At 43.6% G+C, this 21,892-nt stretch overlaps 1 protein-coding gene across 1 annotated transcript in view; it reads right to left on the bottom strand.

Moving 5' to 3' along the window:
* Positions 1 to 9,981: 9,981 nt before the first annotated feature.
* The window catches only part of LOC134207239 (uncharacterized), a 36,564-nt gene continuing 24,653 nt past the window's right edge, over positions 9,982 to 21,892 (bottom strand). Inside the window, exon 7 of the mRNA XM_062682960.1 lies at positions 9,982 to 10,114. Coding sequence (XP_062538944.1) covers positions 9,982 to 10,114 — 133 coding nt within the window. The remainder of the gene's footprint in view (positions 10,115 to 21,892) is intronic.

The following is a 21,892-nucleotide window of genomic DNA, read 5'->3' as shown; positions in this document are numbered from 1 at the left end:
AACTAGCATTAAATGTCTGTGTGCTTGTTGTATGTATACATGTTGGTGGTAAAGTTTATTCTCTGAGTGAGTAATCATGCAATGCTTACATGATTATCTATAGAAACAGTGCAATCAGTTGCCAACACAGTTGTAATCAATAAAAAAATAATTCGATTATATAGCACAGACATGTTTTTATTCAGACTTCTACAACAGGAGTAATGGGCTCACCCTCAAAGAAAACGCTTCGGTTGCTGCTGTTTGACGTGTGTGAAGTTGTTCGAAAACCATTTGACGTTGGCGGCTCGTTGGAAAAATAAACGGTTTGTTTTTTGTATTTTTGATGGTTGGTATTCAAGTTGGCGTCAGTCGTTCGTGTATGATATTGTCAATGATCGTCAAACTGCTTGAACGTGTTTTTTTCTTCCTAACCAATGGAGGAGAATCACTCAGCAAACATCCTGGATTGTCCAGGAAGTGCAGGGTTGGGGACCACCTCCAACAGCAAACAGGGAATTGTAAACTTGAAACTTCTCTTCTAGAAATGATAACACCTGTCTTATTGGTTATCAGATAAACATAACCAGCTGGTTTATTCATCTCCCTTTTATATCAACCGGGACACTCTCATAAACATGATTTTGAGTTTACCTTATGCACTGTGGAGGGTCTGTCCAAATGGTCAGATGCTACAGGAGGCAGGACGTACATCGGAACCCGCTAAACCGTTTACATTCGCGGGCAGCAGGGACTTTGTCAGGGCTGGACCCCTCCCATGGCCACTGCGATGGCCGGGACCATCGTCCCTAATCCCAAGGCGTCAAAGCGACCCGTGCCGAGGGATGCATGGCCAGGGGTGAAATAATAAGCTAGGCCTTTACGAGCCTGTGGGTACTGGGCACCCTCCCAGTAATTGTCCCTTACCGGTCATGCTGGGCTCTGGCGTGGTGGACCTCTTTCCGACAACTCGTGGGACCAAATGGAAAACCAAGTCAATTCTTCATAGTGGTAGTAGTGTAGCGACAACCCCTTCGCAAGAGGTGGGTTGTTCAGGTCTCCGCCTAGGAGGCCAGAGGCAATAGTCGGCAGCTCAGTGCGCAGCGCCAGCGTGGGTCACTCAACCTTCCTCTCGGCTAAAAAACGCCGGTAGGGTTATTGACGGCCAGCATGGAGGCGATGAACCGCAAACGCGATGGACTTTCGGCCTTCGAGTGGCGACGGAACAGCTGGACGCCATCATCGACTTTGCGTCATCGAAGATAATATCAGCAGGACCTCAAGAGGGCTTGCAGAAACTGAAGTCGATGTGGAACGCCAAGCTGGAAGAGATCGGGCGCCAGTGAAACCCGTAAATCGGTGGAGTCAGGTCTGCAGACTGAGAAGATTCGCGGACTTGAGGCAATCGAATCGACCGAAGGCGTGCAACGAAACGGTGGTGCCAAAGTCTACCAGACTGAGGCTCAAGTATTGCGGGCGCGTCGGGGTGACTCTCCAACGGAGCAGACACAAAAACAGGGAGACAGTCTCCAGGGATGAGCTCCTGGGGCCTCAAAACGCGGAGGTTACTACCCCGAACAAGGGTGATGGGGCTGGAAGCGAACCCCGGTCAGGTACCTCCAAAACCGGGAGGAAGGACCTGGAAGGTCCGTCCACTCCAGGAAAGACGAGTAAGGGGTTACGGCAGGCTACTCTCAGCCGCCCAGACCAGGAAATGGGGGTGACGCCTCCTGGACCCTAGTCAAGAACAGAGAACCGAAGAGTCAAGGGCCAAAAAAGGCCCAGGCGAATGAGGAGTAGCAAGAAAGTGGAGGCGCCAATCGCTCCAGGGCGATGCCACACACGGACGAGGCTAAGTACTCGGATGTTTGAAGCGATGAGGAGACGTCAAGCTCAGTGAACTCGCGCCGACGTACGTCGAATAAGACGTACCCGGATGGCGCAGATGATACGCGAGCTGAAGCGGGGCGTCTCGCAAAGGCGCCGCCTACAAAGAGTTGGCGGAGGAGTCCTAGGCGAGACGGTCAAGGTGAGAACACTCACGACGGAGGTGAATCTAGGGTTAAAGACCTGGACGAGATCACTGAAGTCGAAGAGCTCGTCACGGCACTGCGGCGAGAGTGAAGTGGAGACCACCGCAGCCGTTCGGCTACGTCCGGCAGGGACGCAGGTAGCGATGATTTGGCTATCTGCAGCGGACGCCTCAAGGTAGTCAAGTTAGGGCGTCAAGGTGGGATGGTCGGGTATGCCTGTGCGCATATACGAACACGAAGTTTGCTTAAGTGCCTGGCCAGGGCACAAGCAATGGGACAAAGGCCCTGACGAAAGCAATCTCTGCCGACGCTGCGGATTGGAGGGACATAAGGCACAATGCTGCACGAATCCCAATTGTTTGATTGTTCCAGCAAAGCTGTGAACAGCAAGCCCCATGGGGGTTCGAGTGCCACGTTTAAGCGTGCTGCAAAATCAAAGTACAGGTAACGCAGCTAAGCCTGAACCACTGTGATGCAGCCAGCAACTGCTGTGTCAGACAGTTGCTGAATGAAGACAGATATATCGCCATCATAGCAGATCCTTACCCGGGTACCCGCCAGGAGCAGTGGTGGGTCACCGATGGGTCTCAAATGGCGGTATGGACAACGAAATACCCGGTCAAATTTGGTGTCTTCGACCAAAGCAGGGGAGCTTCGTCATTGCCAAAATCAGCAGGGTCTTCTTCTGCAGCTGCTGTGCGCCTCCTCTGATGGTCGATCAGGCTCCGGTCGGTCGAATACTAGATTGTTTGACGGCTAACTTGATGGGGCGTAGGCCGGTGGTGATAGCGGGGGATTTCAACGCTTGGGCCGTGGAATGGGGAAGCCGGTCACGAATCGAGGCCAGATCTGCTGAATCTGCACTGGCCATGTTGGATGTGGACTTAATAATGTCGGTACAAAATACCTACAGCGCTGGAGACGGTGCCGAGTCGATTATCGACGTTACGTTCAGGCCCTGGCAAACGAGTAGTTCGAACTGGGTAGATGATGGCTACCTCTGGCGACCCACCTGGCGGTTCGCTACAGTATCGACTATACGACCAGCATTCAGCGGACGGAAGAAGGGCGAAGGGCCTAGTCCTCGTATGTGGAAGACATCATGTGACTTCGACGACGGGTGTTTAGGAAGCGCTCCGCCGAGGCCAATTCCTCTCGGTCTGAGTGGCGGCAGCTGGTAACAGTACTCTCGCGTGCATGCGATGCCACCATGCCTGGAAGAGTCCACCCCTAGGAATGGGGAGACCACCGGCTCTGGTGGACTCAGCAGTGCGAACCTGCGCCGCGCACTCCTACGGGCAGGGAGGCGGATGCAGCGAGCACGCACATGAAGAAGGAGCGTGTTGAACGATGGGTGGCGTTCGTGGCTGCTAGAGCCGCTCTGGAACGCAGGGATTAGATCAAAAGCAAAAAGCCTGCTTCGAGGGCCTGTGTCAAAGTGCCGCGAATCCATGGGGTGACGCTCTATAGGGTCGTAATGCCAAGACACGTGGGCGATGAACCCCTAGAGCGGTCTCCAGAGATGCTGGAGAGGATCATCATGGGCTCTTCCACGCACGACCCAACCCCTGGCCTCCTTGTGGAGCTGCCAGGAGCCAGGGTGCGACGAGGGAAGAGTAACTGTAGCAGGAACTTGACCGGGGATTGCGAGGCAATGCGCTGGAGTGCAGGGAGTCTTCCTGAAGCATGGAAAAGGAGAGCTTGGTCCTATTCCAGGCCGGGAAAACCACCGGATCCGTCGGCATATAGACCAATACCTTTGATACGGCGAGGAAGGTGCTCGAGAAGATCATCTCACAGGTTGTTGATACGCACGGAGTGCGGATGGTCTATCGAGTAACCAGTTTGGCTTCCGAAGGGTAAGTCGACGCGACGCTATCTTGTCGGTTACCAAATCCGAGATAGCTATCCAGCGTAAGAGGAGGAGTTCGCTTTGTGCGATGGTGACTCTCGCGTGAGGAAACTTCAATAAGGTGCCAGTTGGGCAGGCTGTTGCAGATGCGCTCACTCGTCTGGAATTCCCGAGTACCTGTCAAAGATTCTCGGAAGCTACTTCCAGAATCGAGTACTGTGCCTTACGACACGGAGGTGGGTCGAGTCGTTGACATAACCTCAGGGGTTCCGAAGGGTTCATACTGGGTCCGGTGTTATGGAACGTCATGTACGCAGGGTGTCTTGAGGTTGAAGTTCCCGGTGGCGTGGTAATCGTCGGCTCAGCTGACGATATTACGCGTAGAGGTCTGGCGAATCGATCGAAGAGGTGGGTTGACTGCAGCCCATCGATCGCAATGTGGAGGTGGATGAGTTCCAGGAAGTTGAAACTGGCTCACCACAAGACTGAGGTGGTTGTATTGTTAACAACCGAAAGTCGAGCAACAAGCGGTAATGAGGCAGGCAACTGCACGGTCACCTCGAACGAACTCAGATCAAACTCTTCGGGGTAATAATCGCGATAAGCTCACGCTTTGGTAGCCACAGTCGTTACGCCTGCACAACGTGCCTGCACAGCTATGGCGGCATTGTCCGGATGATGTCAATGAGCTCTGCGGTTTATGCCAGCAAGCGCAAGCTTCTGGCTGGGTATCTGTCCATACTGAGGTATGGGGGGCCACATTGGAGCACGGCCCTGCGTATTAACTGCTGACAGACGAAGTTAGAAGTACGTATGGCTCATGTGCCTAAGAGTTGCGAGCGCGTACTCGTACCGTGTCGCATTCGATGCCACCTCTGCGTCATCCACCGAGCGCCCATGATGCCTATTGACATCGTTATCGGGGTGAAGACATAGGATTGCTTTGAAATGCGCGGCTTCGAGGGGCATCCGCAGGACTGTCAGGTTGCCCTCAATGGTCAAATGGCAGCGTGCGTGGGACAGTTCACACTAAGGTGATGGACACATAGGTTGATGACGGAATGGTACGTGGGTCAAAGGGCCATGGAAATCACTCCACCTGACCCAGGTCGCCATCAGGCCATGGTTGCTTCGAGACAGTACCTACACCGGTTCGGACACTCAGCCTCCTTGGTGTCCGGTCGTCCGTGATGTTAGAGAAACGGCGGAGCACGTGTTGCTTCGTGTGCCCGCGTTTCGCCTTAATGCGTGAACAGCCGCGCCACATGTGGTCTGGACACTGGACAACCTAATTCGGGATGTGTAAAGATGAAGTTGGCTGGAACGCCGTTTTATCGCTATCGCCAAATCTTCGGAGCTACACGAAGGTGGCGCGTGGACTCGGTGGCTGAAGTTCAGGCGCAAATAAGAGGTGAGTCCAAGGGGTTGGAGTCGGCTTCATAGGGTCATACGGTGGTCATGCCCTGTGGTCGAACTCGATCCTTTTATCGAACAAGTAGCGCGCGAAGAACAACATGGTATCGTCGCTTTCGCGGCGTCAGTCACTCGGGCGATTTCGAGCCTGAGGACGGAAAGAGGTCCTCGTCAAGGCTAGCGGGCAGGCGTAGGCACCGCGTCGGCAAGTCCCTCTTGTGTGTGGCAAACCGGCCCTATCGCAGAAGAAGGTCGATTTACGGTGCACGCGCGCATCAGCTCATTCTTGACCGAGTCGTGCGAGGAAGCGGCGCAGAAGTCGTTATGCCCACCTTCCGAGTGGGGCGTCGGTAAGGCCACCTGAAGCCGGCAATGCGCTGGCAGTGCCATAGTGTTCTTCTAAAAAAGCGAGTCACGATGTTCGGTGCTGCAAGGACAGCAGCTAACCTCGAGGTGCGTTCTGCTGGCCCTCAGAAGCGTACTTTCTGGTTGTACCGAAGGGACGATGGGCGTGGCGGCAATGGGAAACGGTTTAGCTGGTCGGGGATGCAGTCCTGCCTCCCTCGTGGAAATGGTGGCCTAACCCGAGCGACCCTGGTCACCCAGGATGTCTGTTGAGCATTCCCTCCATTGTTAGGAAAAAAAGACCGTTCCCATTGCCGCAAGCCCATGTCGCGGTACCAGCCAGAAAGTAATGCTGAGGGCCAGCGCGGCAGCACCCTCGAAGTTGCTGACGTGCTCGCGCAGATCAATCGCTTCGAAGAACACCAGAGGTCATCATGACGGCACGTGACCGGCTTTCAAGTGGCACTCTGCTAATTCTCGGAAGTAATCACCGCGCCTGATTCCTCTACCTGGCTGGTATCAGAAGATATGCCGCGTGCTGTTTCATCACCGCCCGGATGGATCGTTCGCCAGCACACTGAGAGGGACTTTCACGCGGCTACGCTGCCCAAACGCGGCCTTCGCCAGCTCAACCCTGTTGACCGACGCCGCGAAGCGACCGATACTGTGTTCGCTATATATCAGGATGATTCGACCACCAGGATGACCACCGGTACCCATAAGCCTCGACCGACCACCTCTACTGCGCCCTGAACTCTACCGCGGTCCACGCGTCTGAAGTCCGGAACATGGCTGAGGACGTAGGTCGCATTGCGATAACGTGAGCTTTGACAACACGTGTTCCCCGTTTCCTAAACCTATGCACCCAAACACTCACGGCCGGAAGCAAGCCACTGCGTTACCTGCACTGTATTTTGCAGCACGCACGCCGGCACATCAACCCCATGGGGTGCTTGCTGTTCACAGCTTTGCTGGAACAAATCAAACAGATTGGAGGGTTCGTAGGCATTGTGCTTATGTCCCTCAATCCGCAGCCAGGGGTTGCTTCTGCAGGGCCCTTTGCAGTCCCATTGCTTGTGCCCCGGTTCCAGGCATGAAGCAAACTTCCGAGGTTGCTCGTATGATGCCACAGGCAAACCGACCACCCACCTGACGCTCCCTAACCGCTACCTTGGAGGGTCGCTGCAGGTAGCCAATCAATGCTACCTGCGTTGCCGACTTCCGTAGCCGAACGAGCTGCGTGTGGTCTCTCACTTCACACTGTCGCCGCAGAGCCGTGACGAGCTCTTCGACTTCGGTGATCTCGGGTCTTTAACCCGCCGATTCACCTCCGTCGTGAGTGCCCTCACCTTGACCGTCTCGCTGGACTCCCTCCGCCAACTTCTTGTAGGCGGCGCCCTTTTGAGACCCCTTTAGCTCAGGATCATCTCGCCCATCCGGTCGTCTTTATTCGCAGCGTCGGCGCCGGTTCCGCTTGAGGCGCCTCCATCGCCTTCAAGAACGATCCGAGTACTAGAGCCTCGTCCGTCTTGATGACTGCATCGCCCTGGAGCGATTGGCGCCTACCCTAGAACTTCTTGCTCACCTCATTCGCCTGGCGCCTTACTTTTCGGCCTTGACGTCTTCGGTTTCCTCTTGTTCTTGAACAGGGTCGGAGGCGTCACCCCCTCTATTTCCCTGGTCTGGGGGCGGCTGAGAGTTCTCAGCCTGCCGTAACCCTTACCAACCGTCTTTCCTGGTTGAGACCTTTACAGGTCCTTCCTCCCCAGTTTGGAGGTACCTGAAGTTCGGCTTCCCAGCCCAACCTTGTTCGGGGTAGTAACTCTCCCGCGTTTTGGAGCAGGCAGGACTCATCCCTGGGACTGTCTCCCCGTTTTTGTGTCTGCTCCGTTGGAGCAGTGACCTCTTACTCCCGAATACTTGGAGCCTCAGTCTGGGTGAACTTTGGCACCACCGTTTTCGCTGGCACGCGCCTGAAAGCAGCTCAGTCTCACTGCAAGGTGGATTGTTCAGGGTCGGATGAATTAGCACCTCCTTTCGTCATCTCCTCTCAATAAAACGTTCATTCACAACAGGAACAGGGAGAAACGAATGCCTGCCCAGCGAGATGACGTTATCTTGAATGAACATAAATTTAAGATTTAACACTCAGAAACTTCAAAGCCTGAAGGAAAAGTAACTTTAATTCAACACACTAAGGACGAGGCTTGGTGGCTTCTTTGTAAGCCGGAAAAGCGATAACACAAACAACAAACTTATTACGGACATCATCCACTTAGAATAGGGTACAAAGCTTTAAAAACCACCTCATTTTGGGATAACTTTAACAATTAATTACACGACGCGCTACTACGACATCAGGTTACAACAAAGAGAATTTTCATCTTTGTTTTGGTGAGGTATTTATTATAATCGAGTGTTAAGATGGAGCTCAAACTTCGTCCAACATACGAGTTGACATTTCACTATTTCTGTGACCTTTGCATGAATGTTCTGATCAAAACTGAGTAGTAACCTCTGTTTGTCAAATCTTTTGGACATTTCATTTGTTTCGCTATTTGTGTCACCGTTTGCGATGAACGTGCATTGATAAGAAACGGATGGAAATGGTGGATAGATTATTTGTCAAAACAAGTAAGCGATTGCACTCTCATTGATCTGTCGGTTTGGATGGATACAGGTGGACAAGAGGAAATCTTGCGGTGGAGCCGCAAGTCAATCTGTGAAACCGAACGGTTACGCGCCTCAGTCGATTCGACCTTGCCCGAGTCCGCGAATCTTTGGGCCCTCAGTCTGGTGAACCTCGACTCCACGGATTTTACAGGTTTACACTTGGCCGTCCGGACCGCCCTCTCCACTTGGCGTCCAGCATCGACTTTCGAAGTTTCAGAAGCTCAGGGTGCCCAGGTACCCCACAGGCTCTTTAAGGGCTAGCTCATTATTTCACCCCCTGACCATGCATCCCCTCGGCATGGGTCGCTAACGCCTTGGATTAGGGGTTGGGACGTTGGTCCTTTGATCGCACCCCTCACTCTGCTGATGTCAGAAGGACAACAATTGCCAAGCTGCACTACCAGCTAAGTACGCAACCCTTAGCTGGCGGTCAATTGCATCGAAAGACCGTGGAAGCGTAAGGATTGGAACTTGTGAGGACCAGAGCTGTGTATGTTATGACGATAATACGACCAGGCAGGTAGCACAACGGATCAGGAAGCCAGTTTCGATTTGTTTACGGAAATAAAAACATGCGAGCTTACTGTTAATGAATATAATTAGAGTGGAAAAATACTTCTGCACTTGGGAAATGTGCTTTGGAATGAAAAAGAAATGTCAAACATACATAGGGGTGTGACAATGTGTTTATCAATTTGTACTCACTAGGGTGCTCAGCACCATGTTGACGAGGTGATCATCGCTCCTCATATGTTATTCCTTCCCAGATGTCAACTCACCATTTCGCACCCCCCATGTGTGTGAGTCTGTTTTTGTATGTGTGTGTGTCTGTGCACTCACAGCCAAAATGTAGTAAAAATCACTTTCATTTTAGGCACTCATCCTCAACCGATTTGCTCCCAACCAGTTGCATTCGGCACCAAAATCCTGTCCCATTTTTCCTGAAAATTGGCCATCGGACTATGGATCAAGTTATGGTCAAAATACTAATTTCACAACACGAGAAATCCATCACCGCTAGGTGGATTAATATTTTTTTAGGTCCGAGGTTGCGTGGACCCGGACCGCACAGCGAGTGGAGGAATCCGGGTTCAAGTTCGTGTAGTGCCTTCCTCATGTCGTTGCTCCAGATGGGCCGTTTGATTGCCGCGACTGTGTGCCCCAGGCTTATGTTTGACTTCAGGTCGCCCTGTATATACTGCCTTGCCTCCGCGTAACTGACGATGTCCCTCAGAAGGGCAGCTCGATGATCCATCGCCGGCTTTGGCGCGTTGGACAGTACGCCGCGATCAGGCGTGTGTGCCGACAGAGTGGTCGCACGACGCACGCCTAGCTGGACAGGCGACAGTTGATGTTATATCGAAGTGCGATGGCCACCTTCCCTGGTGGCCGGTCGAGAGTCACGATGCGGAAGTTTGGATGTGGACGCTCACCTCGGTTTGAGGTGCGTTTCGTGATGAACGCCACGTCTATCTCTTCCTCTTGGAGGAAATCCGTCCAGTTCGTTTTCCCGAGGCAAGCAAGCGTTCCAGTTAACCAGACCCACCCTAGCAGCCATTTTCAATTATGAACGACCAACGCAGCCAGGTGGTCGGCATCAGTTGCTTCGGGTGATGGGAGCAGATACTTCAGGTGGCCGTTTTCGTTCTCCGGCTGCCGAGAGAACCGAGAGGAAGATGGGGGCCATTAACTGAGGGTTGTTTGGTGGTGCTGAAGCTTGAACCGACGCAGTGCCGCTGCCAGTCGCTTTGCGGTTGTAACGGTGGGAGAACTGGAATCACTCGACGGGAGCCGCGATTGCCGGAGTTCACCGTATTGACTACAGGAGCACAGTTGATTTGCGCGGATCAGCCACCTCCATCTTGTCGCAATCGCAGTTGGTGGGGTTCGCCACACTTGTTGCAGCCGGCTTCATGCGGCAGTTTCTGGTTCGTGCCCGAAATTGAAGCGATCAATTCAGAGCTTTGGTCGCGATTCCGGCGGGTCGCCTCTGATGAAAACCGGCGGGCACTTCTCCTTCCGCACTGGTTGAATTTGTGGAACTGCGACTGCTTCTTGCGCTTCTTCGGCGGATTGCCGCGTCATCAAACAGCAACAGCGATAACACGCTGCTCTGCAAAAAGCTCTTGGAGGGTTACCCGCACCCAGGGATCCAGAATATATTTTCATATGTCTTCTGAGTCGTTTAAAATGTCACCAAATGTCTTCAATATTAAAATAAGATTATTAGCGAGAAATTTCAAAAATCCAATAGGTTTGTAAATTCAATAATCCGCTTGTAAAATCTCCATCAGTAAAGATGTAGAATAATATTTATTTTTTAACATAATTGTTAGAATTCAAGAGAATTTCTTAAAATTATTTAATTTTTCATGACAGAGTTTCCCATGGATTTTGTACTGAGGCGAATTTTAACAGAATTTTACTGGAATTCTTTCAATTTTTTTAAAGAATACCCTGTTGGATTCAAATTTACTGTGAAATACTTGAAGAAACATTCAGAGAATTTTCTGAAGGAACTTCCGGTAAAATTTCTAGATCAACTTCTGGATAAATTCCTGATGGAGCTTCAACTTCTTTTGGATGGAGCTTTAATTACATCTAGAGTTCCTGAAGAAATTTCCGAGGAATTCCGAACATCCAAAGTTTACTGAAGAAACCTCCGGAAAGGAGGAAGGAAGTTCGGAGGAATTCTTGGAGGAACTTAAGAAGGAATTCCTGTAGAAACTTCAGGATAAATTCCGGATGTTTTTCTTGCAGGAATACTGAGATTTTCCTGATGGATTTTGAAGGATATTCCTGAGAGATTGGAAAATTTCGTTGAATTCTGAAGAAACTTCTGGAGAAATTCTTGGAGTAGTTCTGGATGAATTTTGGAGGAGCTCTGATGTATTGTTGCGAAATTTCCGAAAGCAATCCTGGAGGAAATACCAGATAAATTTCATAGTATACTTCCGGAGGCATTCTTGGAGAGTCATTCGATCTTTCTTAAAAGATCTTCCAGAGGAAGAACCTCGGAGGGATACCTTTTGAGCTTCGCCGCAGTCCAGGAAAACTTTAGGAAAACATCCGGGAAGAACTACTGGAGAATTTGTGAAGGAACTACTGAAGGAGTTCTGGAGAAACTTCGGAACTTCTTCCAAATGAAGTCCTGGAGGATTTTTCGGAAAATCCTGAAACTTCCGGACAATTCCCTGGAGGGATTACAGAAAGAATACCAGGACTTTTTGAAGAAATTCATAGAGAATTCATAGGTAAATACTGGAAGAATGTCCAAAAATATTTCTAAGAAGAAAAAACAAAATTCAAGGAAAATTTAACAAAAGTTGTGTCGGCGGAAGCCATCTTTACTTTTTCTTTCTGCCACTCGACCGTTCGTCACAACTTTCTTCTATAAACTGACTCATGTCGGTTCCGCCAAGCAGCGCGACACAATTTTTGAATGTATCTTTTGCTCCGTTATTCGAATGTCATTTCGAACTTCCGCTTTATAATTTCCGTTGAAAGATTTCAAGCTTATAATGAACATGTTGGCAGTAATAATAACTTCATTCAATATCGAATCAATTAACCGCTGTTCATTATATCTGTGCAGTGTTTAATACTATTTATTGCCTAAACAAATAATTCTAAATTATACGTTACGTTATCTTAATGATATCTACAATTTCCTCCATCTACTCTCAAATTATAATATTTGGAAACCACTACGATAGTATTGCTAATTACTGCGAACTATTACTAACAACTGATCAAATTATATAGTCTAACGATAACCTAAATTGTCAGCGTACTCAATTTTGACAGACTCCTCTCGTGATAATTGCATGAAGCTTAAAGCGTACCTTTCTGATATGTAAAAACCAAATATTGACTCTTTTCACGGAGCAGTAGTTTTATTTGAAATTTTTTTTAGTATAAACACGCATGCTAACGCTCTAGCACTTTTTGATGTTTTTTCAAACCCATAAACTAACGTCTCATATGCCCTTCAACTGACAGACAACGCAGCATCGCAAGGTCGACCGATGTTTACTCAATGCAGGTTATCGGCAGAGAACTATGGATGACTAGCTTTATGCTCCAGCCTTGCTCAGGAATAGCCATTGGTTTGATTTTCTTTACAATCGGAAAATATAAAACCGATTGGTCAACAGGAATATGTGTTTACTCATTCATACTTTTCATTTTGATTAAAGACTTTGGAAACATTGACTGAATTTGAAGAAGGAACGTGGGTTTGAAAGCTTCCGGGCAAACTCTTTTTCTAAAGATGGAAAACATCCATCTATGCCATATTCCGGGCAAACGCATATTTTTAAAGAAGGATCACACCCCATTGCTTTATTCCGCAAATGCCTATTTTAAAGAAGCAATCATCCACCATTCGAAGGAAACACATTAATCATTGCTTTTCACTGGGCATACCAATATTCCGATGAAGGTACAATTATCATTGTTTTATACCCAGCAAATGCCTGCTTTCTATGCAAGATTTTTCTGATGCTGTTCTTAATTATCCCAAACGTCCTTCATGTCAGATGACCTTAGGCCAAATAGTGTTATGTTAATGGCCTGCTTAAATGACTTACCTATATCCACTAAAATCGTTTCCTTAGGACAGATATTTTATACAAATTTGGTTCAAATTGGTCGTGAGGCTCAAGATTTACATTGAGTTGATCGATTTCTAAACAATACCTCCCCATACCCTCCCTCTTTGTAAAAGAGCATCCCTAACCTCATCGTCCTTCCTTAAGATAAAGATTTGTGTTAAATTTGGTTGAAATCGACAAGGGATCAGAATTTACACCGAGTTGATCGATAATAAGCAATACCCTCCCTCACACCTCCCCTTTGCAAAGATGCTTAACCCCTATAGTCCCCTCTGTAAGATAAAAAATGTGTTCCAAATTTGGTTGAAATCGGCCAAGGGCTCATAATTTATACTGAGTTGATCGATAACTAAAATACCCTCCCCTCCCCCTGTTCCAAGGCATCTCAACCCCTATCGTCCCTTCCTTAAGATAAGAATTTGTGTTTCAAATTTGTTTGAAATCGCCAAGGGATCAGAATTTACACCAGTTGATCGATAACTAAGCAATACCCCTCCCCAAACCCTCCCCTTTTCCAAAAGAGTGCCTCAACCCCTATCGTCCCTTCCTTAAGATAAAAAATTTGTTCATTTGGTTGAAATCGACCAAGGGATCCAGAATTTACACTGAGTTGATCGATAACTAAGCAATACCCTCCCCACCCTCCCCTTTTCCAAAGAGCATGCTAACCCTCTAATCCCTCTGTAAGATAAAAAATTGTGTTCCAAATTTGGTTGAAAACTGGCCAAGGTTCATTTTATACTAGTTGATCGATAACTAAACAATACCCTCCCCACACCTCCTCCCCTGTTCCAAAGAGCATGCTCAACCCTATCGTCCCTTCCTTAAGATAAAGACTTTGTGTTTCAAATTTGTTTGAAATCGACCAGTGATCAGAATTTCACAGAGTTGATCGATTAAGCAATACCCTCCCCACACCTCCCCTTTTGCAAAGAGCGACTTAAACCCCTATGGTCCCTCTGAAGATAAAAATTGTGTTCCAAATTTGGTTGAAATCGGCCAGGGGCTCAAGATTTACCTGTGATCGATAACTAACAACCCCTCCCCAAACCTTCCCCTTTCAAAAGCATGCTCAACCCCTATCCCTCCTTAAGATAAAGAATTTGTGTACCAATTTGGTTGAAATCGACAAGGATCAGAATTTACGAGTTGATCGATAACTATCAATCCCCTACCCCACACCTCCCCTTTCCAAGGCATTCAACCCCTATCGTCGTCTCCTTAAGATAAAGAATGTGTTAAAATTTGTTAAAATCAGTAAATGGTTGAAGTTATGCTGGAACATACAAACATACATACAAACATACAAACATTTTATATATATAGATAGATAGATAGATAGATAGATAGATAGATAGATAGATAGATAGATAGATAGATAGATAGATAGATAGATTGCATCATGACGTCATACGTTTTTTTTTATATGAAGGTTTCTTTTTTTGTTTTTTGCTCGTGCAATCGTCTATTACATGTTTCGAATTACATATACACGGTAGTAAATCGCGCAGTGGAGTGGTGCTGGATGCTCTGGGAGCAATGAGCAGATCAAGTAAAATAAGCGCATGGGGAGGATGGGATGAAAAAAAACCATTCTTTCTGTGCGTGCAAGAGTAAGATGACTAATACTTGTGACAGATATATGATGCGGAAATCACTGTACAGCCTAATATCTGTCACCCAATCCGTTGGTATTACCCAAGCAATGATGATTCTACGCTGATGCACCCTGCTCTGCGCCCGTTGTATACAACGTTACAGGTACGCAAAGCAAATTTGAATGCAAGCAATGCTATAACGCATACAATGGCGCCATCTGGTTGCGGTCCTTCCATCACTATTTAAAACATAATAAGAAAATAGAGTTTTTCTTGTTGGAATATGAAAACGACCAATGAACGTGTTCTTCGGCGATATATTTGATATTCTATTTTAGTTCAAACTACTTATTTTACAAATTTATATGCTACGTCATTGTCGGCGGAACCATCTTTACTTTTTCTTTCACTGCCACTCACGACCGTTCGTCCACTTTCTATAAACTGACTCAGTCGGTTCCACGCCAACGGCGCAACAATTGAATGTATCTTTTCCCGTTATTCGAATGTCATTTTCAGACTTCCTTTATAATTTCCGTTGAAGATTTTCAAGCTTATAATGAACAGTGTTGGCAGTAATAATAACTTCATTCAATATCGAATCAATTAACCGCTTTCATTATATCTGTGCAGTGTTTTAATACTATTTATTGCCTAAACAAATAATTCTAAAATTATACGTTACGTTATCTTAATGATATCTACAGTGTTACAAGTTTCCTCTGAATTTCTTTTAGGTGAGTTTTCCTGTAGAAATTTACCTTGAAAATTATGAAAATCCATTTAACACCAGCATAATTTCAATTTCTTATTTTTTTATTCGTAAGAATTTTAATGAAAATTAATTGAGACAATTTTCTGGCATTAAAGAGATTTATTGAATTAGTGAAAATCAAGATGAATTTCGCTTAAATTTTAAAGGATTTTCTTATTTTTTTAACAAATTATTAAATATTAATTTTACTGAATTTACTCTTGAATCTAGATCTTCTCTTGAATATGAACAAGAAATTCCTCATAATTTTCATCGGAAATTCTTTTAAAAATTCAGAAAATTCAAAGTTTCCCGTCAAATATTTATATGAAGTCAAATACCTTTTACACACACGCCATCAGAATTTTTAACCAGTGCCTAACTCCAAGTCAAGTGCGTACGATGAAGTCTAAAATGCGTTGCTTTATCAGCCAGCTAGTGTGAATGTATTTTATGTTTGAGATTCTAAGCCCCAGACAAAGACTATTATAAATTTTGTATTTTTTGCATAATTTACATATGGTTGGATTCAGCTAACCCCAAGCGGCTTTTGACTAACTTGTGATATTATGTTCGCAAAGACAAACGGAAAGTATTTCATGTTAAGTCATGCGTACATTTGTTAGAGGATCCTCAGCTATGGCGTTGAACGATCCGATGCGATTTTTGACCAAGTGAATCTATTACATAGAAACCTTGAAAAAATTGAAATATTTCATTGGCGTTTGGTGTGAGTTATAACGCCGAATATACAGTAGACGTTAGATAACTGCAAGTCATTTAACTGCAATGCTTTTAACTGCAATTCGATAGTTGCAACCACGGGGATGACAAGCTACGCCATCTTTTGTCACATCTTTTCTGAATCCCATAATCAGGTCCTGCTAATGCAACATAAACAATTGCGAGGGTGAAAATGATTCGAACAAAGGCATAGTCAGTACCTTGTGCAACTAGCATTCTAAATAATTGAGCAAATAAGTTGACATTCTTAAGTTTGAAGCATGGAATCAGAGTGTAAAATTGTTTTAATTGATAATCGTTAATTTTTCTCTATTTTCATAATTCCCGGATAAAAATATGATTAAAATATCATAAATTTTACTGTTACATCACCAATTAAAACAATTATAAATGAATTAATGGAATTTTAACAACTAAATCACATCAGAGACAATGGTTTCCACGATAAAGTGAATGGTAAATGGGACTTTTACAATAAAAAAGGGGGGTTATTGTATCTTTACAATAAAAAATCGAAATTTTCATACAAAATTCAGAGCAAAACAATTAATTTAACGGTTCTTTAATGGATGATTTCGAAGGCCACAACAATAGAAAACAATGTGTTTCAAATGTTTTTCTCGCATTTTTTCTATTGTTTTATTAAAAATACAATGGGTTTTAAATATATTTTCTTCATCGACTTCAATATTACAATAAAAATACAATTCAATTTGTTTTAATGGTACTATTTTATTTGATTTTATATAAGTTTAAACTTTATTTGTAATCAGTCAATTTAAATTTCGTTTCATTTAATATATTAAAATATATTAATTTTTGAATAAGTCTACTTCATTTTTGATTAAGTTCAATTTAACTTTAATTTAGATTCAATTTAATTTTAATACAATTTGATTTTTGTTTTTCAAAACGATTTTAGTTCATTTTTAGTTCGAATTTAATTAGAATCCATTTAAATTTGAATTATAGTGTATTGTTCAGTGTGTTACTGCTATTCAGACGGGATGCATAACGAAGATTTCAGTCGCCGACGTGCAACAGCTATACTCACTGAAGACGCTGTAACTGATGCTGCTCGCATTTGTTTTTCTGTGGAAGACGGAAATTATAAAATCATGTCAGGTTTTTTCAAAATTATAGCCGAGAAGAAAAGAAAGTTACCTGTTAATTTTTATATCCGTTGGTGATGTGGCTCGATAGTCGCGAACGATATTAGATCATCAGTGATGGTGGCAAGCTGCAGTATTTTATCATTAACTCAATTTCTGAAAGAAGGAACAAGGATACATGCTAATTTTGCAACTACTTCGGCGTGTGTAAATCAAGGACCCTTCCTAAAATTAATGTTATTTAGATTTCTAATACTTTTTTGTGTAATGATATGTATAGAAAAAACCATTACTAGGCACATACATTCCAAACTTATCTTTTCATTAACTGAATTTATTAGCTTTTTGGTATGGGATCATTCTTAGATGACATAATGAAGTGTGATCGTGCGGGGCTTCTTTTGAAAATCAGGGGCTACTTTGAACATTTTAAAACAAATTATATCGAAAATTACTATAAAATTGTCATTATAACCAATCGGTGTCTTGTTGATGATTGGATGGCAACTTTTGTTTCAAATTTGTTATTTTTCCGTTTATTTTTTCAAAATCAAAAATCAAAAGTAGCCCCGGAATCAAAAGAAGCCCGACAGTGATATTTGAATATTTGGTCTTATAAGGTTTTAATTTATAAGTTTTTTCTTTAAGTGTTGAAAATTTCTCCCATCAAAGTGGTCCGGTATCATGATAATAACACTATAAATATACCCACGGTACAGCCAATGATCCGCTGTCCACTCCCAGAATCAGTATTTAAATAAATAAAAGGAACACTTCGTTTACTCTTTCCACATATCACAACAAAACTGTACACGCTCATCTACTCAAGTCATTCTCCAAGTAAAATTATATGAAAGATTTTGTTCCTTTGAATTTTTAAATTTAAATTGATCAGAACATGAATATTTCAAGACCTGCAATTAAAATATATATTTGAAAATTGGTAGAACGTTTTTCATGTAATAATGAAAGTTATTGTTATTTTTTTTTCAATTGTTATTTCATCAACATAATGGATCAATGAAATATTCTAAAATTTATTTTTTTATTTCCGTTAAAACGGATTATCTGATCATCGAGATGGAATACCTTTAAAGTTTGTTTAATTTTGGATGAGCAATATAAAACATAAGCGAACAACTAAAATATTATAGAATGTATCGTCACATTTAAGTATGTTGTACTTTTAAATGAAATTAAATACAAGATTTCTAACCATTGAAAATCTAATAAAAGTACATGATTGTATTATTTACCACAACCAATTGTATTCAATGGAACATACCATACAAAGGTACTGTAATTTTTATCCGGGTTGTATCATGTTGCATTATTGATTGTATGGGCGTTTTGCATCATATTCTCCTGTAAAACGTAAACATTCAAAATTGACGCACATACTATTACAAAATAAATCAGTATTGGGGTAATTTGACACTGGATAATTTATCCCCAAAAAAAGAACAACAAACCTGTCAAAATCCATAGTAAAAAATTAGATTCGCTCCTCTGGTTGCAACAGATTCGCAGTTATCGGACCGCTAAACTCACTGATGTCAAACTCAACGCTGCATTGCGCTGCACATTTAGATGCACTTTGATTGCATCTGACGTCGATTGACAACCGTTTGACGTCTAGAATGCGTTGAGTTATCGAACGGCATTCGTTAACTGAAAATTAAATATCTTAGGTTATCGAACGGCTACTGTATAGAAGTCGCAGAATTTATAACTAAGAAATGAAATTATATTTTCTCTCGCTGGCTTATTGATTGTCTTAGTATCTTCAAATAAGTGATAGATCTCAAATATTTTGAAAGTCTTCAAAATGTCTTCACGAAATAAATGTCTTCAGAATTCAAATGTCTTCAAATTGAAGACATTCAAATCAACATCTCTGCCGCCCTAATAGCAAGCGCTTAGGCACATAAACAACACACTGAATCTTCTTTTCTACCCGTGGCTAAAGTGCCATTATTCAAGTGGTGCACTCCTACCTTTGTTATCAATTCTGTCTCGTTACCTGTGGCCACAGTTTTTTTCCTTACTGTTTGTGGTGATGGTTTTTAGGACGGTGATGGTCTGCATCTGCCTCGACTACCTCTCCACTGCCGATTATCAACTAAAGCTGCTCTACCCCATACTGGGATATGAAATGATTCCACGGTCCAGTTAGATCCATCGAAACATGCGAAGAGATGTATGTAAATACACTGAGAAAATTATTTATATTGAATATATCTTCCTTTACATTTTTGCAATTGAGGGCTCAAATATATTCAATATGAATCTAGATAAATTAATAACTGTATATTAGAGACCACACAAAATTATTATTTGATTATAGATTCTATTTGTACTTCGGATTGTGTGTGCACTAATAAATATCATTAGTTAAATTAATAGATTTTTGCCAATGTGTGATTTTTTTTTTGCTACGACACGCAATTGCCCTTTTTGACAAATTTTCAATATTATTCATATTTTAGAACAAAACAAAGTGCTACAATTTAAATGTGGATATAACATTTTCCTGAGTTTGGACCAACAAGTTATTGATAAGAAAATTATTTTGAGCTTTTAGTGGAATGTTTCACCTGTCATAAGAAGATTTATACAATCCTGATTCCACCACTTAATTGTACTTGACAGATCATTTCGACCTCAACGGTAAAGGCCGTCTTCGTTATCTCGTACTTGACTCGATTCATCGAGTCAAGTCGAACTGAAAACAATTGAATCACAGTCATAAAAGATGATAGTGAAATATCAGATATAACTTCAGGCTTATTAGGTAAATATTTTTGGACAGGGAATGTAGATTTAAAAATACCTGCTTCTTCAGTCTAACTAAAAACATTCATTTGTAATCCATTAATAATTGCTATTTTCTGTTGGAGTTTCAGACTCTCATCCCCCTCGTTTCATCACCATAATAGTATTGACATTTTTCATTTTGATTGGCAATATTTTAAATCTCATCTACAGTTAGATAACAAACACATACACTGGAGATACAGCAAGATGGGAGTGGATCTTTGGTGACGATGATCGTGAATCAACTCTGGGTGAAAGAAAAATTAACGGTAAATATAAATTCGAGTTTATCTTCGTTGAGATTATGGGGTTTTGACTCGTATTCCTATAGTAGGAGTGCAGCCATACATTTGACAGGCTCTCTTTCGTTTGGAACCGTATTTAGTGGGTTTTTATTGTTTCAAAAGTTTGGTGAAAATTAATCAAACGGATTATTATCATGATCACCAAGAGTTTATCTAAAATTGATAAACAAACATGTATCAAACTAACCGCTTTGCCAAAACATAAACATGTCTGATGGTGTTACATTATTCTGTATGCGTTAATTGTGAAACTTCATCTAAATACACGCTGGGAAAATATTTGCAGTGCGGTTTTTTCATTGTCAAAAAGTTCTTATAGTATTAGAATTAACAATTCCTGGTAGGATTATTATCCGATAGTTATGTTTCCAAATTGTTTCACTGCAACATATTTCATTACTTCAAATAAAATAATGAAGCACCATTTTAGTCAGATATTTTGTAATCATACGTGCTTATTGTTGAAAAAAAACCATAAAATGAACAACATGCTTCTTTGATTTTCCTTTATTTTAAATGTATGAAAATAGGGTTAAGAAATGAAGTACCGCGACGGAAATCTTTTTTTTAGAAAACTCTTCACCACTTCAGCTCTACGTCCCTTAGCGCTCACTGAAAAATAATCAAACTTAATTCTTTTTCCATTGCTTGACATGTTAATAATGAACAAAGTGGAATGAACATGACTCTATAATGATGCGATATTACGGTTTGCTTAAAGACGATCAGCTACGAATTCTTTCGTTCTCTCTAGTGGTTGTCCTTGTTTCTTCTGCAATTGCTTTGGTGACATCCTCCCCTCTTTAAGTTACATTATAAGCGCTCCAGTTGACACAAATTGATGCTCTAAGACTAGTTTGTTTTGGTTTAGCTTTGTGTGTGTTTGTTTACTTAACAATGATCATAGAGAGTTAGAATACACGCAGATATGATGAACGATAACATCAGCTCAAATGCAGTCAAATAGGATAGCCAATTAAAATTTAAGATTTACTGTTCAATAGAACACGTCATTCTGTCTTCTACTTTGATATGATTCGTCATAAGTCGTGGGTTCTCTAGTCGCACTAATGGTCACAGATGAAATTTCAAAGGTTACTGTGATGTTATCGCTTCAAACGTGCGCCTGCCGCTTGCCCTATGAACGATTCTTTTGTTTTGTTATTTGGTTCCCCATCAAATTTCACAGCAAATTGTATCGCTTAGCCTATCGGCTTAGTTAAATAAGTATTCCCCTACTGTGAATAATTGCTTAATAAGTGTCGCCGCTGGTTCGAATCACGAAAACACAAGTCCACGCTCGATCGGTCCCCTGCTCTCCCTACTTGGACAAGTTGACCACGTTCTGAAATAGGTCGAGCAGTCCTGGCCTGAAGAAGGTTCTCCACCTGTTCATCCGAGAGACCATCCGTGCAGGATCCGACGAGCGTTGGAAGAGAAAAATCACTCCCGTACCAGAACCGATCCGCTCCCCTGTCCGCCGCCGATCTGCCATCACGCCGTCCCGAGCGACCTCCGATTCAGGTTCCGTCGCTCCAGTGAGCTCCGATCCGCTGAATCCCTGGGTAAAGGCATCCTTGACGCGGTCGCCGGTATCGATGATGATGTCAGGCTTTGGCGCCACAGACCAAGACCAGACGTTGGCCAGATG

The sequence above is a fragment of the Armigeres subalbatus genome, chromosome 1 (genome assembly GCF_024139115.2).
Source record: "Armigeres subalbatus isolate Guangzhou_Male chromosome 1, GZ_Asu_2, whole genome shotgun sequence".
Classification (NCBI taxonomy): Eukaryota; Metazoa; Arthropoda; class Insecta; order Diptera; family Culicidae; genus Armigeres; species Armigeres subalbatus.
Note: the sequence above shows the minus strand (reverse complement) of the source record. Positions and strands in the feature narration are given on the sequence as shown.